This window comes from Nerophis ophidion, linkage group LG01 (assembly GCF_033978795.1).
Source record: "Nerophis ophidion isolate RoL-2023_Sa linkage group LG01, RoL_Noph_v1.0, whole genome shotgun sequence".
Lineage (NCBI taxonomy): Eukaryota > Metazoa > Chordata > Actinopteri > Syngnathiformes > Syngnathidae > Nerophis > Nerophis ophidion.
The window spans coordinates 83,972,468-83,993,064 of NC_084611.1; the positions used below are offsets into that span (position 1 = coordinate 83,972,468).

The 20,597-nt window shown below is 42.9% G+C and overlaps 2 protein-coding genes across 2 annotated transcripts in view; one reads left to right on the forward strand and one right to left on the reverse strand.

Annotated features, from left to right (window-relative positions):
* LOC133560790 (collagen alpha-1(XI) chain-like) overlaps positions 1 to 20,597 on the forward strand; it is a 174,359-nt gene that overhangs the window by 11,454 nt on the left and 142,308 nt on the right. The gene's annotated exons all lie outside the window — the stretch shown is intronic.
* Positions 587 to 19,170, reverse strand: LOC133560782 (retinol dehydrogenase 8-like). Its single transcript, XM_061913711.1, has 6 exons — positions 18,904 to 19,170; positions 9,341 to 9,502; positions 9,081 to 9,260; positions 6,880 to 6,973; positions 1,188 to 1,371; positions 587 to 1,115 (listed from the first exon to the last, which is right to left on the reverse strand). The coding sequence occupies exons 1-6, from the start codon at positions 19,100 to 19,102 to the stop codon at positions 888 to 890; spliced, it is 1,047 nt and encodes a 348-aa protein (XP_061769695.1). The 5' UTR covers positions 19,103 to 19,170; the 3' UTR covers positions 587 to 887.

The following is a 20,597-nucleotide window of genomic DNA, read 5'->3' on the forward strand; positions in this document are numbered from 1 at the left end:
TGGCGGTCGTAAGTGATCCCGGAGTGACCACGCTGTAAGCCAGCCATGAAATTTGCAGAATTGTCCGGTATTTTTGCCGAATGTTCCATCTTTACCAAGAGCCCCTCCACGCCGAAGCCCATCCGGGCGACGCCATCTTCTTAAGAAAAGGCGTTAACAAAATAAAAGCATGTAAACAACATACGGAAATGTGCGATAAAATAATTGTCGGCGTTAATAGATTGATGAGTTAACTCGTAATTAACGCATTAATTTGCCCACTCCTAGTTTTTTTATGTTGATTTAATTAAAAAAAAAAATATATATATATATATATATTTTTTTTTAAATAAAAAATTCTTCTGCGGCCCGGTGGTTGGGGACCACTGGGTTACATCACTGAAAAAATGTTGAGAACCACTGCCTTAGAGTTGGAAACTGCAGTAAATTGAACTCCTTCATAATTTCGTCCACCAGATGGCGCCAGTATGTCAAGCCAGTCTTTCTTTTCTCTTAATGAAACATTTGTGTGTACAGAGAAACGTGTGCCATAAGAAAATGAATCAAGACACTCAATTTTCAATGAAGGAGTTGTTTTTATTATCCATCACAAAAAGAAGTGAAGTGTATTTATATAGCGCTTTTTCTCTAGTGACTCAAAGCGCTTTACATAGTGAAACCCAATATCTAAGTTACATATAAACCAGTGTGGGTGTCACTGGGAGCAGGTGGGTAAAGTGTCTTGCCCAAGGACACAACGGCAGTGACTAGGATGGTGTAAGCGGGGATCGAAACTGCAACCCTCAAGTAGCTGGCACGGCCGCTCTACCAACTGAGCCATACCGCCCCAGACAACCTGTGATCAAGTGGCGTTAATTCACCGTCAGTCCAGTCCATGTTAGGATTCGTCAGTTCGGCGAAACAGTCCGGCTCCTCAGACATCCACAGGTGAGGTACTTCATGGCGGTCATGCTAACGTGCATGAGCGGGCCCAGGCTGAAGAGCATGTGGTAGAAGGCGTGGACCGACAGGCCTCCAGTTTCGTCTGCGTATTTCAGTGCCACGATGGGCGTGTACATGGGGTTGGTCAAGTTACGGAAACGAGGACTGCTGGCTTCAATCACCTTCTTGGTGCACTGCGGGACAAAAGATTACAATCACATGCAGGAAGAGACCGGGTGCGAGGGGGGTTGTTTTCAGGAACTTACTCTGGCGATGTCGTCTGGCCTTTGTCCCAGAGTCTCAAAGATGTCCACCGAAGACGGGAGGTAGACGTTCTTGAAGTAATGCACCGTGTCCGGGTCGGTTCCAGGATATTCTTTTTGCCTAACGTCTTGAATCATCTTTGCCTCGAATTCAGTGTGTACTGGGCCGGGCTCGATCATTGACAACCTGAAGAAGAAGGCTCAAAATCAAAACGCTACAGTCCGGGGAAATAGTCCTATCAATGTGATGAATCGCACAGACAACAAGCATGAATGTAGTAAAATTGTAGCTATCAAGGAAATAAAACAGAACTGAGATAGGGTGAGAAGCTCTGCCATCCGGGAGGAACTCAAAGTAAAGCCGCTGCTCCTCCACATCGAGAGGAGCCAGATGAGGTGGTTCGGGCATCTGATCAGGATGCCACCCGAACGCCTCCCTAGGGAGGTGTTTAGGGCACGTCCAACCGGTAGGAGGCCACGGGGAAGACCCAGGACACGTTGGGAAGACTATGTCTCCCAGCTGGCCTGGGAACGCCTCGGGATCTTCCGGGAAGAGCTGGACGAAGTGGCTGGGGAGAGGGAAATCTGGGTTTCCCTGCTTAGGCTGTTGCCCCCGCGACCCGACCTCGGATATGCGGAAGAAGATGGATGGATGGAGATGGATGGTTTATTGCTGGACAAAGTCTATAGCAGGGGTCACCAAAGCGGTGCCCGCGGGCACCAGGTAGCCCGTAAGGACCAGATGAGTCGCCCGCTGGCCTGTTTTAAAAATAGCTCAAATAGCAGCACTTACCAGTGAGCTGCCTCTGTTTTTATAATTGTATTTATTTACTAGCAAGCTGGTCTCGCTTTGCTCAACCTTTTTAATTCTAAGAGAGACAAAACTCAAATAGAATTTGAAAATCCAAGAAAATATTTTAAAGATTTGGTCTTCACTTGTTTAAATAAATTCATAATTTTTTTTTTACTTTGCTTCTTATAACTTTAAGAAAGACAATTTTAGAGAAAAAATACAACCTTAAAAATGATTTTAGGATTTTTAAACACATATACCTTTTTACCTTTTAAATTCCTTCATTTTCTTTCCTCACAATTTAAATCAATGTTCAAGTAAATACATTTTTTTATTGTAAAGAATAATAAATAAATTTGAATTTAATTCTTCATTTTAGCTTCTTTTTTTTTGACAAAGAATATTTGTGAAAAATTTCTTCAAACTTATTATGATTAAAATAAAATAAAAATATCCTGGCAAATCCAGAAAATCTTTAGAATCAAATTTAAATCTTATTTCTAATTCTTTTGAATTTCTTTTGAAATTTTTGTTTTGGAAAATCTAGAAGAAATAATGATTTGTCTTTGTTAGAAATTTAGCTTGGTCCAATTTGTTATATATTCTAACAAAATACAGATTGGATTTTAACCTATTTAAAACATGTCATCAACATTTTAAAATTGATCTTAATCAGGAAAAATTACTAAGGATGTTCCAAAAATTATTATTTTTTAATTTTTTCAAAAAGATTCAAATTAGCTAGTTTTTCTCTTCTTTTTTTCGGTTGAATTTTGAATTTTAAAGAGACGAAATTGAAGATAAAATATGTTTCAAAATTTAATTTTCCTTTTTTTTCCTGTTTTCTCCTCTTTTAAACCGTTCAATTAAGTGTTTTTTTCATCGTTTATTCTCTACAGAAAACCTGTAAAAGGAAAAAAAAATGTACGACAGAATGACAGACAGAAATACCCATTTTTTAATATATAGATTTATTTATTAAAGGTAAATTGAGAAAATTGGCTATTTCTGGCAATTTTCTTAAGTGTGTATCAAACTGGTAGCCCTTCGCAATAATCAGTACCCAAGAAGTAGCTCTTGGTTTCAAAAAGGTTGCTGACCCCTGGTCTATAGGGTTCACTCAAGTAACCTCGCCTCATTGGAGCATTATTTTGTTTTTTTAAATATTACAGATGTAAAGAGATACACCAAGCTTTACAGGATTGTTTTTTGGACTTGCTCCTCAAGATTGGCTGAAGAAAGATAAATACTTAATGAATATCCTACTGGTGGCTTGTAAAAAGACCATCACTAGGAAATGGATATCCCAGGAGAGCCCAACTTTGAAGCAATGGATGGAAACCACAATGGACATATATAAAATGGAGAAGATAACTGCCTTTATTAATTATAAATTGGAGAAATTTGCCACATACTGGGAAAACTGGGTCAATTATGTCACGCCCCATAAGCCTGACTTAAATCTTAGGAATTAGTGTACTGTTTAAAAAAAAAAAAAAAAAAAAAGATTACTCCCTATATGTGTATATATACATATAAGTATCTGTATATATTTATTTCATTTTATTTCTGTTCATTATTATTATCAATGTATTATTTACTCTTTGCTGATTTAATTGCTGTATGTGTAGATACTACCTTGTTTTTGTTTATCTCTGTTTCTTTTTTTGGGGGGGTGGGTGGCAAACAAAAATACTTTTGACATTTCGGGCAGACAACGGTTATGTGATGTATGTGAATATATGATTTAGTGCAGGGGTGCCCATTACGTCGATCGCGAGCTACCAGTCGACTGCGGGGGGTGTGTCAGTCGATCTCCAGCCAGGCTTTTAAAAAAAATAGACCTAAAAATTCGTGATCATCAATTTTCACCAAGACGTCACTTAAATGACATTCACGGTACCGGAGGGTCTTGTGAGATGACGCTGGCTGCTGCAAGATCATTATTATGAAAATATGACCGAGAGGAAGGCGAGAAACACTTTTTATTTCAACAGACTCTCGCGCCGTACCTTCCGTCAAAACTCTAAAGGCCGACTGCACATTTCCTATCTTCACAATAAAAGCCCTGCTTCATGCTGCCTGCGCTAACTAAATGTAGAGTCTGGCGTGCACAAGCGATCCCTCAGGAAGCTGGCGTGCACATCACTTGTGCACGCCAGCTTTTCGAGACTCTTATTTTGTTAGCGCAGGCAGCATGAAGCAGGGCTTTTATTGTGAAGATAGGAAATGTGCAGTCAGCCTTTAGAGTTTTGACGGAAGGGACGGCGCGAAAGTCTGTTGAAATAAAAAGTGTTTCTCGCCTTCCTCTCTATCATTTTTTCATAATAATCAACTGGCAGCAGCCAGCGTCATCTCACAAGACCCTCAGGTGCCGTGAATGTCAATCAAGCAAGCTACGGAATTTGCCGCCAATGTTTTTCTTGTAAAGTGTATGGAAGCTGGATGAATTAGATGCCAAAAACCAACCACTTTCATGTGGTATTGTACAGAAAGGACAACTTTTTTTCTCCTCCATTTGAAAATGTGGGCATTATCATCATTACTGTCTGATTCCAATCAATGCAAGTCATCAGAATCAGGTAATACACCAACTTATATTCTTGTCTTTGTGAAAGAAAGACATCTATATGTGTTACACATGCTTGTATTATCATTAAACACATTTAACTTGTTTACAAAAATGTCTCTTTCATAAATAAATAAATATAAATGATATATATAAATGAGGTAGATCCCCTCGAGTTGGTCAATTGAAAAGTAGCTCGCTTGCAGAAAAAGTGTGGGCACCCCTGATTTAGTAGATGGAAATGTCTGATGCTGGATGTCAATAAAAAAAAAAAGAAAAAAAATATATATTACAGATGTGACGTTATAATTCCTCATGTCAGCCTCATAATTATCTGTCTGTTATTTATCGATCACCTCCAGTGATTTACCTACCTACTCAGTGGCCTAGTGGTTAGTGTGTCCGCCCTGAGATCGGTAGGTTGTGAGTTCAAATCCCGGCCGAGTCATACCAAAGACTATAAAAATGGGACTCATTACCTCCTTGCTTGGCACTCGGCATCAAGGGTTGGAATTGGGGGTTAAATCACCAAAACTGATTCCCGGGCGTGGCACCGCTGCTGCCCACTGCTCCCCTCACCTCCCAGGGGGTGAACAAGGGGATGGTTCAAATTCGGAGGACAAATACCACCACACCTAGTGTCTGCACTAAACCATTGTAGTTCTATCCACATAATATCAATTTAAGATCTGACAACAAATCAGAAATTAAAAAATGGATGTCCGCTAATGTTTTGCAACTTAACGCCAAAAAAACGGAAATGCTGATTATCGGTCCTGCTAGACACCGACCTCTATTTAATAATACAACTTTAACATTTGACAACCAAATAATAAAACAAGGTGACTCGGTAAAAAATCTGGGTATTATCTTCGACCCAACTCTCTCCTTTGAGTCACACATTAAAAGCGTTACTAAAACGGCCTTCTTTCATCTCCGTAACATCGCTAAAATTCGCTCCATTTTGTCCACTAACGACGTCGAGATCATTATCCATGCGTTTGCTACGTCTCGCCTCGATTACTGTAACGTATTATTTTCGGGTCTCCCCATGTCTAGCATTAAAAGATTACAGTTGGTACAAAATGCGGCTGCTAGACTTTTGACAAGAACAAGAAAGTTTGATCACATTACGCCTGTACTGGCTCACCTGCACTGGCTTCCTTGGCACTTAAGATGTGACTTTAAGGTTTTACTACTTACGTATAAAATACTACACGGTCTAGCTCCATCCTATCTTGCCGATTGTATTGTACCATATGTCCCGGCAGGAAATCTTCGTTCAAATGACTCCGGCTCATTAGTGATTCCTAAAGCCCAAAAAAAGTCTGCGGGCTATAGAGCGTTTTCCGTTCGGGCTCCAGCACTCTGGAATGCCCTCCCGGTAACAGTTCGAGATGCTACCTCAGTAAAAAGCATTTAAGTCTCACCTTAAAACTCATCTGTATACTCTAGTCTTTAAATAGACCTCCTTTTTAGACCCGTTGATCTGCCGCTTCTTTTCTTTTTTCTCCGATGTCCCCCCCTCCCTTGTGGAGGGGTTCCGGTCCGATGACCATGGATGAAGTACTGGCTGTCCAGAGTCGAGACCCAGGATGGACCGCTCGTTGGGACCCAGGATGGACCGCTCGCCTGTGTATCGGTTGGGGACATCTCTACGCTGCTGATCCGCTTCCGCTTGGGATGGTTTCCTGTGGACGGGACTCTGGCTGCTGTCTTGGATCCGCTTTGAACTGAACTCTCGCAGCTGTGTTGGAGCCACTATGGATTGAACTTTCACAGTATCATGTTAGACCCGCTCGACATCCATTGCTTTCGGTCCCTTAGAGGGGGGGGGGGGCTGCCCACTTCTGAGGTCCTCTCCAAGGTTTCTCATAGTCAGCATTGTCACTGGCGTCCCACTGGATGTGAATTCTCCCTGCCCACTGGGTGTGAGTTTTCCTTGCCCTTTTGTGGGTTCTTCCGAGGCTGTCGGAGTCGTAGTGGTTTGTACAGTCCTTTGAGACATTTGTGATTTAGGGCTATATAAATAAACATTGATTGATTGATGATTGATTAAAAGACCTGGCTAGTTGCATATTTTTGGAGGAAACAGGAGTGCTACTAAGGTTGTGTAACGTAAGCCAGCCAGGGTGGCTGAGCCAGGTACACCTTAGTAAACCGCAGTCCCTGACAAATTCAAATTTACCGTCCCAATCTCTTGACGTGGGTTTGCACTGTTCTGGGAAGCAATGGCAGTAATGGAAGATCAGAAACACAAGCAGAGCCGCTACAGTTGCACAAGATTTACGCTTGTTGTGTACGAGGGGCAAAAAAATATGTGCAGCACTCACGTGACGTTAAACTTCAACAGCTGCACCGCCAAACACTCACAGAAACCCTCCATGGCAAACTTGGAAGCTGCGTAGACGTCATTGAATACCACTCCTGCACAGCAAAACAAATATTGTCTGCACTGGTTCTTCAACATGATGCTGCAGTAAATTCAAAGCTGCTGGGAATTGGGAAGTCTTCAACTTGAGGCTTGCAAGGTCTGACCACAATTTTTCACTTAAAGTAAAAGTAAATTAGTCAAAGTAAGTAAACAAAAGAACACGGCTACCAACCTTGATAAACTACCAAATAACTTGCAATATATAGTTTAATTTCGCCATCTAGTATAACAGTTTGTTGTATTGTCATTAATTTACGCCTCTATTCAATCAGCCGCATTAACACTCCAACCACTATGCACAAACCCCGTTTCCATATGAGTTGGGAAATTGTGTTAGATGTAAATACAAACAGAATTCAATGATTTGCAAATCAATTTCAACCCATATTCAGTTGAATATGTTACAAAGACAACATATTTGATGTTCAAATTGATAAACATTTTTTTTGTTGTTGCAAATAATCATTAACTTTAGAATTTGATGCCAGCAACACGTGGCAAAGAAGTTGGGAAAGGTGGCAATAAATACTGATAAAGTTGAGGAATGTTCATCAAATACTTATTTGGAACATCCCACAGGTGTGCAGGCTAATTGGGAACAGGTGGGGTGCCATGATTGGGTATAAAAACAGCTTCCCAAAAAATGCTCAGTCTTTCACAAGAAAGGATGGGGCGAGGTACACCCCTTTGTCCACAACTGCGTGAGCAAATAGTCAAACGGTCTAAAAACAACGTTTCTCAAAGTGCAATTGCAAGAAATTTAGGGATTTCAACATCTACAGTCCATAATATGATCAAAAGGTTTCAGAGAATCTGGAGAAATCAATCCATGTAAGCGGCATGGCCAAAAACCAACATTGAATGACCGCGACCTTCGATCCCTCAGACGGCACTGTATCAAAAACCGACATCAATCTCTAAAGGATATCACCACATGGGCTCAGGAACACTTCAGAAAACCACTGTCACTAAATACAGTTCGTCGCTACATCTGTTTGTGCAAGTTAAAGCTTTACTATGCAAAGCGAAAGCCATTTATCAACAACATCCAGAAACGCCGCCGGCTTCTCTGGGCCCGAGATCATCTAAGATGGACTGATGCTCAGTGGAAAAGTGTTCTGTGATCTGACAAGTCCACATATCAAATTGTTTTTGGAAATATTCGACATTGTGTCATCTGGACGAAGGGGGAAACGAACCATCCAGACTGTTAACGACGCAAAGTACAAAAGGCAGCATCTGTGATGGTATGGGGGTGCATTAGAGCCCAAGGCATGGGTAACTCACACATCTGTGAAGGCACCATTAATGCTGAAAAGTACATACAGGTTTTGGAACAACATATGCTGCCATCTAAGTGCCGTCTTTTTCATGGACGCCCCTGCTTATTTCAGCAAGACAATGCCAAGCCACATTCAGCACGTGCTACAACAGCGTGGCTTCGTAAAAAAAGAGCGTGGGTACTTTCCTGGCCCGCCTGAAGTCCAGACATGTCTCCCATCGAAAATGTGTGGCGCATTTTGAAGCGTAAAATACGACAGCGGAGATCCCGGACTGTTGAACGACTGAAGCTCTACATAAAACATGAATAGGAAAGAATTCCACTTTCAAAGCTTCAACAATTAGTTTCTTCAGTTCCCAAACGTTTATTGAGTGTTGTTAAAAGAAAATGTGATGTAACACAGTGGTGAACATGCCCTTTCCCAACTACTTTGGCACGTGTTGCAGCCATGAAATTCTAAGTTAATTATTATTTGCAAAAAAAATAAAAAATTTATGAGTTTGGACATCAAATATCTTGTCTTTGTAGTGCATTCAACTGAATATGGGTTGAAAAGGATTCGCAAATCATTGTATTCCGTTTATATTTACATCTAACACAATTTCCCTACTCAAATGGAAACGGGGTTTGTATTTAACCATTTATTGAAAAACCTATGCGATAATTAGAGTGTTTGTTATAGAGTTTTTTAGTGTGTCTATGTGAATGCTGCCATTTTTTTGTTCAAATTTCTACAGCTCTCTGAAGACAAAATACATGGATTTGTGTTTCCTCTGCACCAGTTTTCTGATGTGCACTGTTCAGCTTTGAGTGCCCACCTTGGAGTCCCATGACGCTGCTGACCACTATGATGTGTCCTCCTTTCCTTTTCTTCATGTCAGGCATCACCTCCTTTATCATCCTTATCACGCCAAAGAAGTTGGTCTCAAACACTTTCTTCATCTCCTCGATGGGGATGCTCTCCACAGGGCCCACCAGGCCGATGCCCGCGTTGTTGACTGGTTAGGAGGGAAAAGGGACAAAACAGACTGATCTGGCGTTCCCTTTGTTTCATACATTCTTATCAATATTGACCCACTTAGGACGTCAATGTGGCGATCTTTGATGCCGTTGATGCACTGTTTGACTGATTCGTCGGTGCATACGTCAAGCACAGCCAGAGAGAGCGTCTTTCCGTAGGCGTCGCCAGCCGCCTCCACTAGCTTGTCTTTACGCTTCAGGTCTCGCATCGTAGCTATGACTGTGGACAGAAACAAAAATAATCTACTTTAAAGGCCTACTGAAATGAGATTTTCTTATTTAAACGGGGATAGCAGGTCCATTCTATGTGTCATACTTGATCATTTCGCGATATTGCCATATTTTTGCTGAAAGGATTTAGTAGAGAACATCCACGATAAAGTTCGCAACTTTTGGTCGCTCGTAAAAAAAGTATTGCCTTTCCCGGAAGTAGCAGACGATGTGCGCGTGACGTCACGGGTTGTAGGGCTCCTCACATCTGAACATTGTTTATAATCATAGCCTCCAGCAACAAGAGTTATTCGGACCGAAAAAGCAACAATTTCGCCATTAATTTGAGCGAGGATGAAAGATTTGTGGATGAGGAAAGTTAGAGTGAGGCACTAAAGAAAAAAAAAAGAAAAGGCGACAGCTCCGGGCGGCGGCAGTGTGAGCGTTTCAGATGTAATTAGACACGTTTACTAGGATAATTCTGGAAGATCTCTTATCTGCTTATTGTTTTAACAGTGTTTTAATGAGATTGTAAAGTCATACCTGAAAGTCGGAGGGCTGCGGTGAACGCCAGTGTCTTTGAGAGAAGCCGAGGACCCAAGATCACAGCTGCCTTTTTGAGCTGCAGGATGAGGTCCCATAACCCACTGAAGTCTCCGGTAAGAGCTGACTTAATATCACAATTTTCCCATCCAAAAACTTGCTGGTTGACGTAGAGAAACATGTTCGCTTGACCACTCTGTGTTAAAGCTTCACGACAAACAAAGAAACACCGGCTGTGTCTCGGTTGCCAAAGGCAGCTGCAATCCACCGCTTTCCACCATTAGCATTCTTCTTTATAGTCTCCATTATTAATTGAACAAATTGCAAAAGATTCAGCAACACAGATGTCCAAATTACTGTGTAATTATGCGATTAAAAGAGACGACTTTTAGCCGTAGGTGGTGCTGGGCTAATATGTCCGCTACAACCGGTGAGGTCACAAACCGCGTCATCATTCCGCGACGTTTTCAACAGGATACTTCGCAGGAAATTTAAAATTGTAATTTAGTAAACTAAACTGGCCGTATTGGCATGTGTTGCAATGTTAATATTTCATCATTGATATATAAACTATCAGACTGTGTGGTCGCTAGTAGTGGGTTTCAGTAGGCCTTTAAAACAAGAAACAAATATTGTGCTTAGGAAAGGTAAGTGTGTTGAGTCTTGGCTATACTCCCAATTTTTGACATTATACTTTTCAGATGTGATGGATCGATAAGACCTTGTAGAAAGGAGAAGACAACCCAACAGAACAGTGACGGATTAGCTCGGTTGGTAGAGTGGCCGTGCCAGCAACTTGAGGGTTGCAGGTTCGATTCCCGCTTCCGCCATCCTAGTCACTGCTGTTGTGTCCTTGGGCAAGACACTTTACCCACCTGCTCCCAGTGCCACCCACACTGGTTTGAATGTAACTTAGATATTGGGTTTCACTATGTACAGCGCTTTGAGTCACTAGAGAAAAAGCGCTATATAAATATAATTCACTTCACACTTCACAACATACAGGAGTACTATACAGTACAATCATTTAGACACATTCCCCCCAGGGGGACCCACCCTCTATTTGAGAAAGGTTGCATTAAATGTTTACCATGAATTGATTAACGTGGACCCCGACTTAAACAAGTTGAAAAACTTATTCGGGTGTTACCATTTAGTGGTCAATTGTACGGAATATGTACTGTACTGTGCAATCTACTAATAAAAGTATCAATCAATCAATCAATCAATGTACCCCCAATCTGCCACAAATGATTGAAAGATGGGCAGAGCTGTTCCTGAACTAAATTGAAAACTGGATAACATCTCGGAGAAGCTGTCTGGTCTGTAAGGAAAAGTTCTGATTAATTTGCAGACCCCAAATCGACAATTAGAGTAAAACGTTTTCATGTGTTTAGACAGTGTATTCTGGATTTTGTCTTGGCATGGCAAGGTTATTGCTACAAGACCGAAGTACACAACTCTTCAGGCTTACATACACACACACACACACACACACACACACCCTAGCCCCCACATCCCACACTTTTGTGACTACGCAGCAGTGCCCCTGGTGGTTGCGATCCCCCCTCCTTGTAGGTCAGACCTGGGTAAATAAAGGTCCGGGGGCCACATGCGGCCCGTTAAGCTTTTCAATCCGGCCCGCCGGACGTTCCCAAGTAACCTTTTTAGATCTTTAAGATGGAAAGTTTAGCTGCCATTATGATGTGCAGTGATGTTTTCTAATGACCATAAGTCTTGAACTATCCATCCATCCATCCATCTTCTTTCGCTTATCCGAGGTCGGGTCGCAGGGGCAACAGCCTAAGCAGGGAAACCCAGACTTCCCTTTCCCCAGCCAATTCGTCTAGCTCTTCCCGGGGGATCCCGAGGCGTTCCCAGGCCAGCCGAGAGACATAGTCTTCCCAACGTGTCCTGGGTCTTCCCCGTGGCCTCCTACCGGTTGGACGTGCCCTAAACACCTCCCCAGGGAGGCGTTCGGGTGGCATCCTGACCAGATGCCCAAACCACCTCATCTGGCTCCTCTCCATGTGAAGGAGCAGCGGCTTTACTTTGAGTTCCTCCCGGATGGCAGAGCTTCTCACCCTATCTCTAAGGGAGAGCCCCGCCACACGGCGGAGGAAACTCATTTTGGCCGCTTGTACCCGTGATCTTATCCTTTCGGTCATGACCCAAAGCTCATGACCATAGGTGAGGATGGGAACGTAGATCGACCGGTAAATTGAGAGCTTTGCCTTCCGGCTCAGCTCCTTCTTCACCACAACGGATCGGTACAACGTCCGCATTACTGAAGACGCCGCACCGATCCGCCTGTCGATCTCACGATCCACTCTTCCCTCACTCGTGAACAAGACTCCTAGGTACTTGAACTCCTCCACTTGGGGCAGGGGCTCCTCCCCAACCCGGAGATGGCACTCCACCCTTTTCCGGGCGATTGAAAGATGGGCAGAGCTGTTCCTGAATTAAACCAAGTATTTAATCCATCTATCCAATCCGTCCATTTTCTACCGCTTATTCCCATTGGGGTCGCGGGGGCACTGGTGCCTCTCTCAGCTAGAATCAGGCGGAAGGCGGTGTACACCCTGGACAAGTCGCCAGCAAAGTATTTCAGTGGTTGGAATCTGCGCTTTTGCATGATATTTTAGTGACTAGTGTTGTCCTGATACCAATTTCAGTTCTTTTCAATACTTTTTTGTATAAAGGGTACCAGAAAAAATTGCATTATTGGCTTTATTTTAACAAAAAATCATAGAGTGTGGCGGACCGGTACTTTTCAGTGGAGGTATGGTACCGAATATGATTCATTAGTATCGCGGTGCTATACTAATACCCGTATACCGTACAACCCTACTAGTTACTATGGTAATCTAATTAGTTACTATGGTAACCTACGTCACAGCAGGTCAGACGAGGGACCAAGCAGTGTGGGTGGGGAGCGTTTCCACAGAGTGTTTCCAGGGCGGCCAGCCTGAAATGCGAGAGTCAGGGACTTTTGTACAACCAAGTTCTAAAGCTTAGTGATATATCACATACATCAGATTGTAGATGTATTTTGTTTTTTTACCCCTTGCGTTCATATTTTAATGTTTGTTGCATTAAGCTTGATTGTAAAATATGTCGATGGTGAGGGGGTGTGATGTTCATATGTTCTCAATATTCAGGGTTTTATCGATCGTAGAAAAAAAAATACAATTCCATTCCGTTTTCAAGACGGTGTCTGGCTTGTCCCCGCCGTGAAGCAGCGACAGGTGCTAGCCGTGGTGCAGCTAGCCGTGGTGCAGGTGGAGGTGGCCTAGCTGGGGGTTGTGGCTGTTTTAGTTTTTTCCTCTGCATTTGTCTTTGTTTCCTCTGTGTGTAGTATTTCCTGTCAGCGCTCTTATTTTGTTTCTCCCTGGGCGCTGTTTCCCCTCAGCTGCGGCCGATTGGCACCTGGCCGCACCTGGTGTCAATCAGCCCACTCCTATTTTTACCTGCTTTGTCTTCCAGTCAGGGCTGGGTTATTGTCGTGCCGTGTCGTGTCAATGTCGGTTCTACGCGGCATGGCGTTGTGGGTAGAGCGGCCGTGCCAGAAACCTAAGGGTTGCAGGTTTGTTTCCCACCTATTGACATCAAAGTCGCTGCCGTTGTGTCCTTGGGCAGGACACTTCACCCTTTGTCCCCGGTGCCGCTCACACTAGTGAATGAATGATGAATGAATGATTGGTGGTGGTCGGAGGGGCCGTAGGCGCAAACTGGCAGCCACGCTTCCGTCAGTCTACCCCAGGGCAGCTGTGGCTACATATGTAGCTTACCACCACCAGGTGTGAATGAATGATGGGTTCCCACTTCTCTGTGAGCGCTTTGAGTATATAACAATAGAAAAGCGTGATATATATCTAATCCATTATTATTATTATAATTATTATCATTATACTTGTCGTACCTACTTGTGTGATTGCAGCGTAGTGGTAAGCTATATTTGTTAGCTGTTTGTAGCTTACTGTTTTTTTGCTCCCTGCTTCCAGTTTGTTTTCATACTACAAGTAACGACTTCTGTTTCCTGCCCACTACCTGCCAGCTTCCACACTAGGCTCGTTATCTTCTAGCTCCCATGCTAGCTCTTTTAGTTTGTTATCCGCGTCGTGCGCGCCTTTTGTCAGTACCCTTTTGTTGGTTCTTGTTCTATTATTTTATTTAAATCATGTTTTCTTATTCAATGCCCGCCTCCATCTCTGCATCTTGGGGTTCATCACGAACTAACTCTGACAGACGGTCTGTCATAACATTTTTAGAATTCAATCCGACTTTATCGTGAGGTTTTGTATTAGTTTTCCTAAAAATAGATATACCGGCCCCCCCAAACACATTTTTTTTTCTCCAAATCTGGCCCCCGAGTCAAAATAATTGCCCAGGCCTGTTGTAGGTAGTCTTAAGTTTTGTGTTTGGTAATATTTGCTCTTGTGTGCATAGGTTGTTTGAGGTTTTTCCTGGTATCAAACTGACCCACCAACCCCACATACGAGCACAGTTTGGGAGTTGCCTTTTTCTCCTCCTTATTCCCCCCATGTTTACCCTTTTTTCTACCTTTCTACGGGGCGCCACCCTTGTGACGACCTGTCCGTTTTCCTGTTCCGTCTACCCCTATGCCAGGGGTCTGCAACCTGCGGCTCTAGCAGAAAAACAGCCCCAAAGCATGATGTTTCCACCCCCATGCTTCACAGTAGGTAGGGTGTTCTTGGGATGCAACTCAGTATTCTTCTTCCTCCAAACACGACGAGTTGAGTTTATACCAAAATGGATACATGGATGATACAGCAGAGGATTGGGAGAATTTCATGTGGTCAGATGAAACCAAAATAGAACGTTTTGGTATAAACTCAACTCGTCGTGTTTGGAGGAAGAAGAATACTGAGTTGCATCCCAAGAACACCATACCTACTGTGAAGCATGGGGGTGGAAACATCATGCTTTGGGGCTGTTTTTCTGCTAAGGGGACAGGACGATTGATCCGTGTTAAGGAAAGAATGAATGGGGCCATGTATCGTGAGATTTTGAGCCAAAACCTCCTTCCATCAGTGAGAGCTTTGAACGGTTGACCAAATACTTATTTTCCACCATAATTTACAAATAAATTCTTAAAAATTCCTACAATGTGAATTCCTGGATTTTTTTTCACATTCTGTCTCTCACAGTTGAAGTGTACCTATGATGAAAATTACAGACCTCTGTCATCATTTTAAGTGGGAGAACTTGCACAATCGCTGGCTGACTAAATACTTTTTTGCCCCACTGTAGGAATGAAACTGGAAGAAAAGCCTTGTAAATCTTGTCAAAGACATGATGGGTTTAGAGATGAGAGTGGAAGATCATCTGCTCGCTCCGTTGATGCCAAGGATAGCTCGTGTGTGGCTAAATATAACTTTAAAATAGCCTTAGCGCATTCGCTATGGCCATAGAGCAGTTTACATATTAGCATTAGCGTCTTCTTCCCCTCCTGGAATACCTCATCCACAGTGAAGAGGATCAATTAGTAGCCTTGGCCAGGACCTATAGTGCCTAGCTATTGTCTGCTTCTACACATGTCCTAAAAATAGCGAGGAACGGTCAAGCTAGGGTCAGCGAGGAGGGCAAGAGGTGATCCTGGTATTGTGCCACTTGATAAACCATAGTCAGCAAAAGGACTAATTTAACTTGTACGTGAATGTTTCATTCTTTCGCCCCAGGGAGGGCTCCCTGGCGGCTGGAAACAATATATTCTGCTAAATAATGATCTGAAATGCATGTCACCCACATTTCAAACACTTCACTAAGTAGTACAGTGGATAAGCTCCAATGTATTTCAGTACCTGAAGACACTCCAGGATTCATCAACTAACCCCTCTGCCACCGTGAAACCCTATTTTGATCGGTCGGCTAATAGAATCTAGCAGTCGTTCAAATAAAGAGATAGGAAAGAGCTTTCGTAGAGTCCCGAAATAAGTGGTTCATTAAGGTAACAAAGTCAGGAGAAAAACAAAAGTGCGTCGAAGGAAATGACTCTTTGAATTATCACTTTCATCGTCTTGTGGAATAACATCGAACCTTGCTTGTGTCTGCAGTGATCACTTTGTAAAATGTTAAATTTTTGGATTAGTTTGAGAAACTTTCTGTGATGCAATCAAGTTTATTCTCTACTATATTAGTTGTTTTTTGAGGGCGGAACTAAACTTAAAGAAAGGGCAAGAGATGGCCGGCATACGTCCATCAGTGCTAAATATTATGAACTTATCACTTTCCTCTGGCACTGTTCCCCTAGCATTCAAAAAAGCGGCTATTCATCCTCTCCTTAAAATACCTAACCTCGATCCTGACCTCATGGTATACTACCGACCGTTGTCTCACCTTCCCTTTATTTCGAAAATCCTCGAAAAAAGTGTTGCACAGCAGCTAAATGAACACTTAGCGTCCAACAATCTGTGTGAAACATTTCAATCCGGTTTCAGGGCAAATCACTCTACGGAGACATCCCTCGCAAAAAATGACTAATGATCTATTGCTAACGATGGATTCTGATGCGTCATCTATATTGCTGCTCCTCGATCTTGGCGCTGCTTTCGATACCGTCGATCATATTTTATTGGAGCGTATCAAAACATGTATTGGTATGTCAGACTTAGCCTTCTCTTGATTTAACTCCTATCTTACTGACAGGATGCAGTGCGTCTCCCATAACAATGTGACCTCGGACTATGTTAAGGTATCGTGCGGAATTCCCCAGGGTTCGGTTTTTGGCCCTGCACTCTTCAGCATCTAGGTGACATCATACGCAAATTCTGTTATGCTGATGACACCCAACTCTACATGCCCCTAAAGCTGACCAACAAGCCGGATTCTAGTCAGCTGGAGGCATGTCTTAAGGAAATTAAACAATGAATGTCTGTTAACTTTTTGCAACTCAACGCTAAGAAAACGGAAATGCTGATTATCGGTCCTGCTAGACACAACACCTATTTGATAATACCACCTGAACTTTTGACAACAAAACAATTACACAAGGTGACTCGGTAAAGAATCTGGGTATTATCTTCGACCCAACTCTCTCATTTGAGTCACACATTAGGAGTGTTACTAAAATGGCCTTCTTTCATCTCCGTAATATCGCTAAAATTCATTCCATTTTGTCCACCAGCGACGCTGAGATCATTATCCATGCGTTGGTTACATCTTGTCTGTATACTCTAGCCTTTAAATAGACCCCCCTTTTAGACCAGTTGATCTGCCATTTCTTTTCTGCTCTGACCCCCTTCCTTCGTGGAGAGGGGGGGCACAGATTCGGTGACCAAAGATTAGGCCGCGAGCTGTCCAAACCCCCCCCCCCCTATTATGTTAGATCCACTATGGACTGGACTCTCACACTATTATGTTAGATCCACTGTGGACTATACTCTCACAATATTATGTTAGATCCACTATGGACTGGACTCTCACACTATTATGTTAGATCCACTATGGACTGGACTCTCACACTATTATGTTAGATCCACTATGGACTGGACTCTCACACCATTATGTTAGATCCACTATGGACTATACTCTCACAATATTATGTTAGATCCACTATGGACTGGACTCTCACACTATTGTGTTAGATCCACTATGGACTGGACTCTCACACTATTATGTTAGATCCACTATGGACTGGACTCTCACACTATTATGTTAGATCCACTATGGTCTAGACTCTCACAATATTATGTTAGATCCACTATGAACTGGACTCTCACACTATTATGTTAGATCCACTGTGGACTGGACTCTCACACTATTTTGTTAGATCCACTATGGACTGGACTCTCACACTATTATGTTAGATCCACTATGGACTAGACTCTCACAATATTATGCTAGATCCACTATGGACTGGACTCTCACATTATTATGTTAGATCCACTATAGACTAGACTCTCACAATATTATGCTAGATCCACTATGGACTGGACTCTCAAATTATTATGTTAGATCCACTATGGACTATACTCTCACAGTATTATGCTAGATCCACTATGGACTGGACTCTTACACTATTATGTTAGATCCACTATGGACTAGACTCTCACACTATTATGTTAGATCCACTATGGACTGGACTCTCACACTATTATGCTAGATCCACTATGGACTGGACTCTCACACTATTATGCTAGATCCACTATGGACTAGACTCTCACAATATTATGCTAGATCCACTATGGACTGGACTCTCACACTATTATGTTAGATCCTCTATGGACTGGACTTTCACTATTATGCTAGATCCACTGTGGACTTGACTCTCACACTATTATGTTAGATCCACTATGGACTAGACTCTCACAATATTATGTTAGATCCACTCGACGTCCATTGCAGCGGTCTTCCAGGGGTTAGAGGTCCCAACATCTGCGGTCCCCTCCAAGGTTTCTCAGCGTGGCTCAGTGGGAGAGTGGCCGTGCGCAACCCGAGGGTCCCTGGTTCAAATCCCACCTAGTACCAACCTCGTCACGTCCGTTGTGTCCTGAGCAAGACACTTCACCCTTGCTCCTGATGGGTGCTGGTTGGTGCCTTGCATGGCAGCTCCCTCCATCAGTGTGTGAATGTGTGTGTGAATGGGTAAATGTTGAAGTAGTGTCAAAGCGCTTTGAGTACCTTGAAGGTAGAAAAGCGCTATACAAGTACAAGCCATTTATCATTGTCATCCCATTGGGTTTTTTCTTGCCCTGTTGTGGGATCTGATTCAGGGTGTTGCTGTGGATTTTGCAGCCCTTTGAGACACTTGTGATTTAGAGCTATATAAGTAAACCTTGATTGATTGATTGATAAATTAATTTTTTAGACCTGAATGATTACGCCTAAAGTACTGAGCCTACCTACCGTGGTAGCGCTTCCGTTCGTCGTTGGCCAGCATCACGGCCATCCTCAGGCCAATTCCCGAGGAGCAGCCGGTGATCAGCACCACTTTCTGCCCAGGGCTCGCCATGTCTGCCGGACCTCGAGTTGACAGCCCACTCACGTCAACAAACACTACAGGATGAGTCGTCTTCTCCAGCGAAAGCCACACTAAGAGGATCATAGTCACATGGCGCTCGACAAGAACCGGGATTAAACACTCGGGACTCTCCCGCCTTCGTCCTGTTTGTCAGTTTGCCTGCAGACGTTACAGCACAGTACTCGGCGGAACCTTTAAGGCCGAAGCCTTTCGGTGTCTGGCGCCACCCAGTGTTCACACGTAAAATCGTCTTTAATTATAGACGGGTTCAAACAAACGCTGCTCATAGTCTCTCTTTTTCTCTCTTCCGCACACAGACATCAAAAGTATCGCTGGAGGCCACGGCTTAAAAGACAACCTGAAGCAGGAGAAAATGACTATTTCTGAACATATCCTGTTGTTACATCAAAAAATATAGCACAAACCCCGTTTCCATATGAGTTGGGAAATTGTGTTAGATATAAACGGAATACAATGATTTGCAAATCATTTTCAACCCATATTCAGTTGAATATGCTACAAAGACAACATATTTGATGTTCAAACTAATAAACATTTTTTTTGTGTGCAAATAATCATTAACTTTAGAATTTGATGCCAGCAACACGTGAAAAAGAAGTTGGGAAAGGTGGCAATAAATACTGATAAAGATGAGTAATTCTCATTAAACACTTATTTGGAACATCCCACAGGTGTGCAGGCTAATTGTTAACAGGTGGGTGCCATTAATTGGGTATGAAAAAAATGCTCAGTCTTTCACAAGAAAGGATGGGGCGAGGTACACTCCTTTGTCCACAACTGCGTGAGCAAATAGTCAAACAGTTCAAGAACAACGTTTCTCAAAGCGCAATTGCAAGAAATGTAGGGATTTCAACATCTACGGTCCATAATATCATCAAAAGGTTCCGAGAATCTGGAGAAATCACTCCACTTAAGCGGAATGGCCGGAAACCAACATTGAATGACCGTGACCTTTGAGCCCACTGTATCAAAAACCGACATCAATCTCTAAAGGATATCACCACATGCGCTCAGGAACACTTCAGCAAACCACTGTCACTAAATACAGTTTGTCGCTACATCTGTAAGCGCAAGTTAAAGCTTTACTAAGCAAAGCGAAAGCCATTTATCAACAACATCCAGAAACACCGGCGGCTTCTCTGGGCCCAAGATCATCTAAGATGGACTGATGCAAAGTGCAAAAGTGTTCTGTGGTCTGACGAGTCCACATTTCAAATTGTTTTTGGAAATATTCGACATTGTGTCATCCGGACCAAAGGGGAAGCGAACCGTCCAGACTGTTATCGACGCAAAGTTCAAAATCCAGCATCTGTGATGGTATGAGGGTGCATTAGTGCCCAAGGCATGGGTAACTTTCACATCTGTGAAGGCACCATTAATGCTGAAAGGTACATACAGGTTTTGGAACGACATACGCTGCCATCTAAGCGCTGACTTTTTCATGGACGCCCCTGCTTATTTCAGCAAGACAATGCCAAGCCACATTCAGCACGTGTTACAACAGCGTGGCTTCGTAAAAAAAGAATGCGGGTACTTTCCTGGCCCGCCTGCAGTCCAG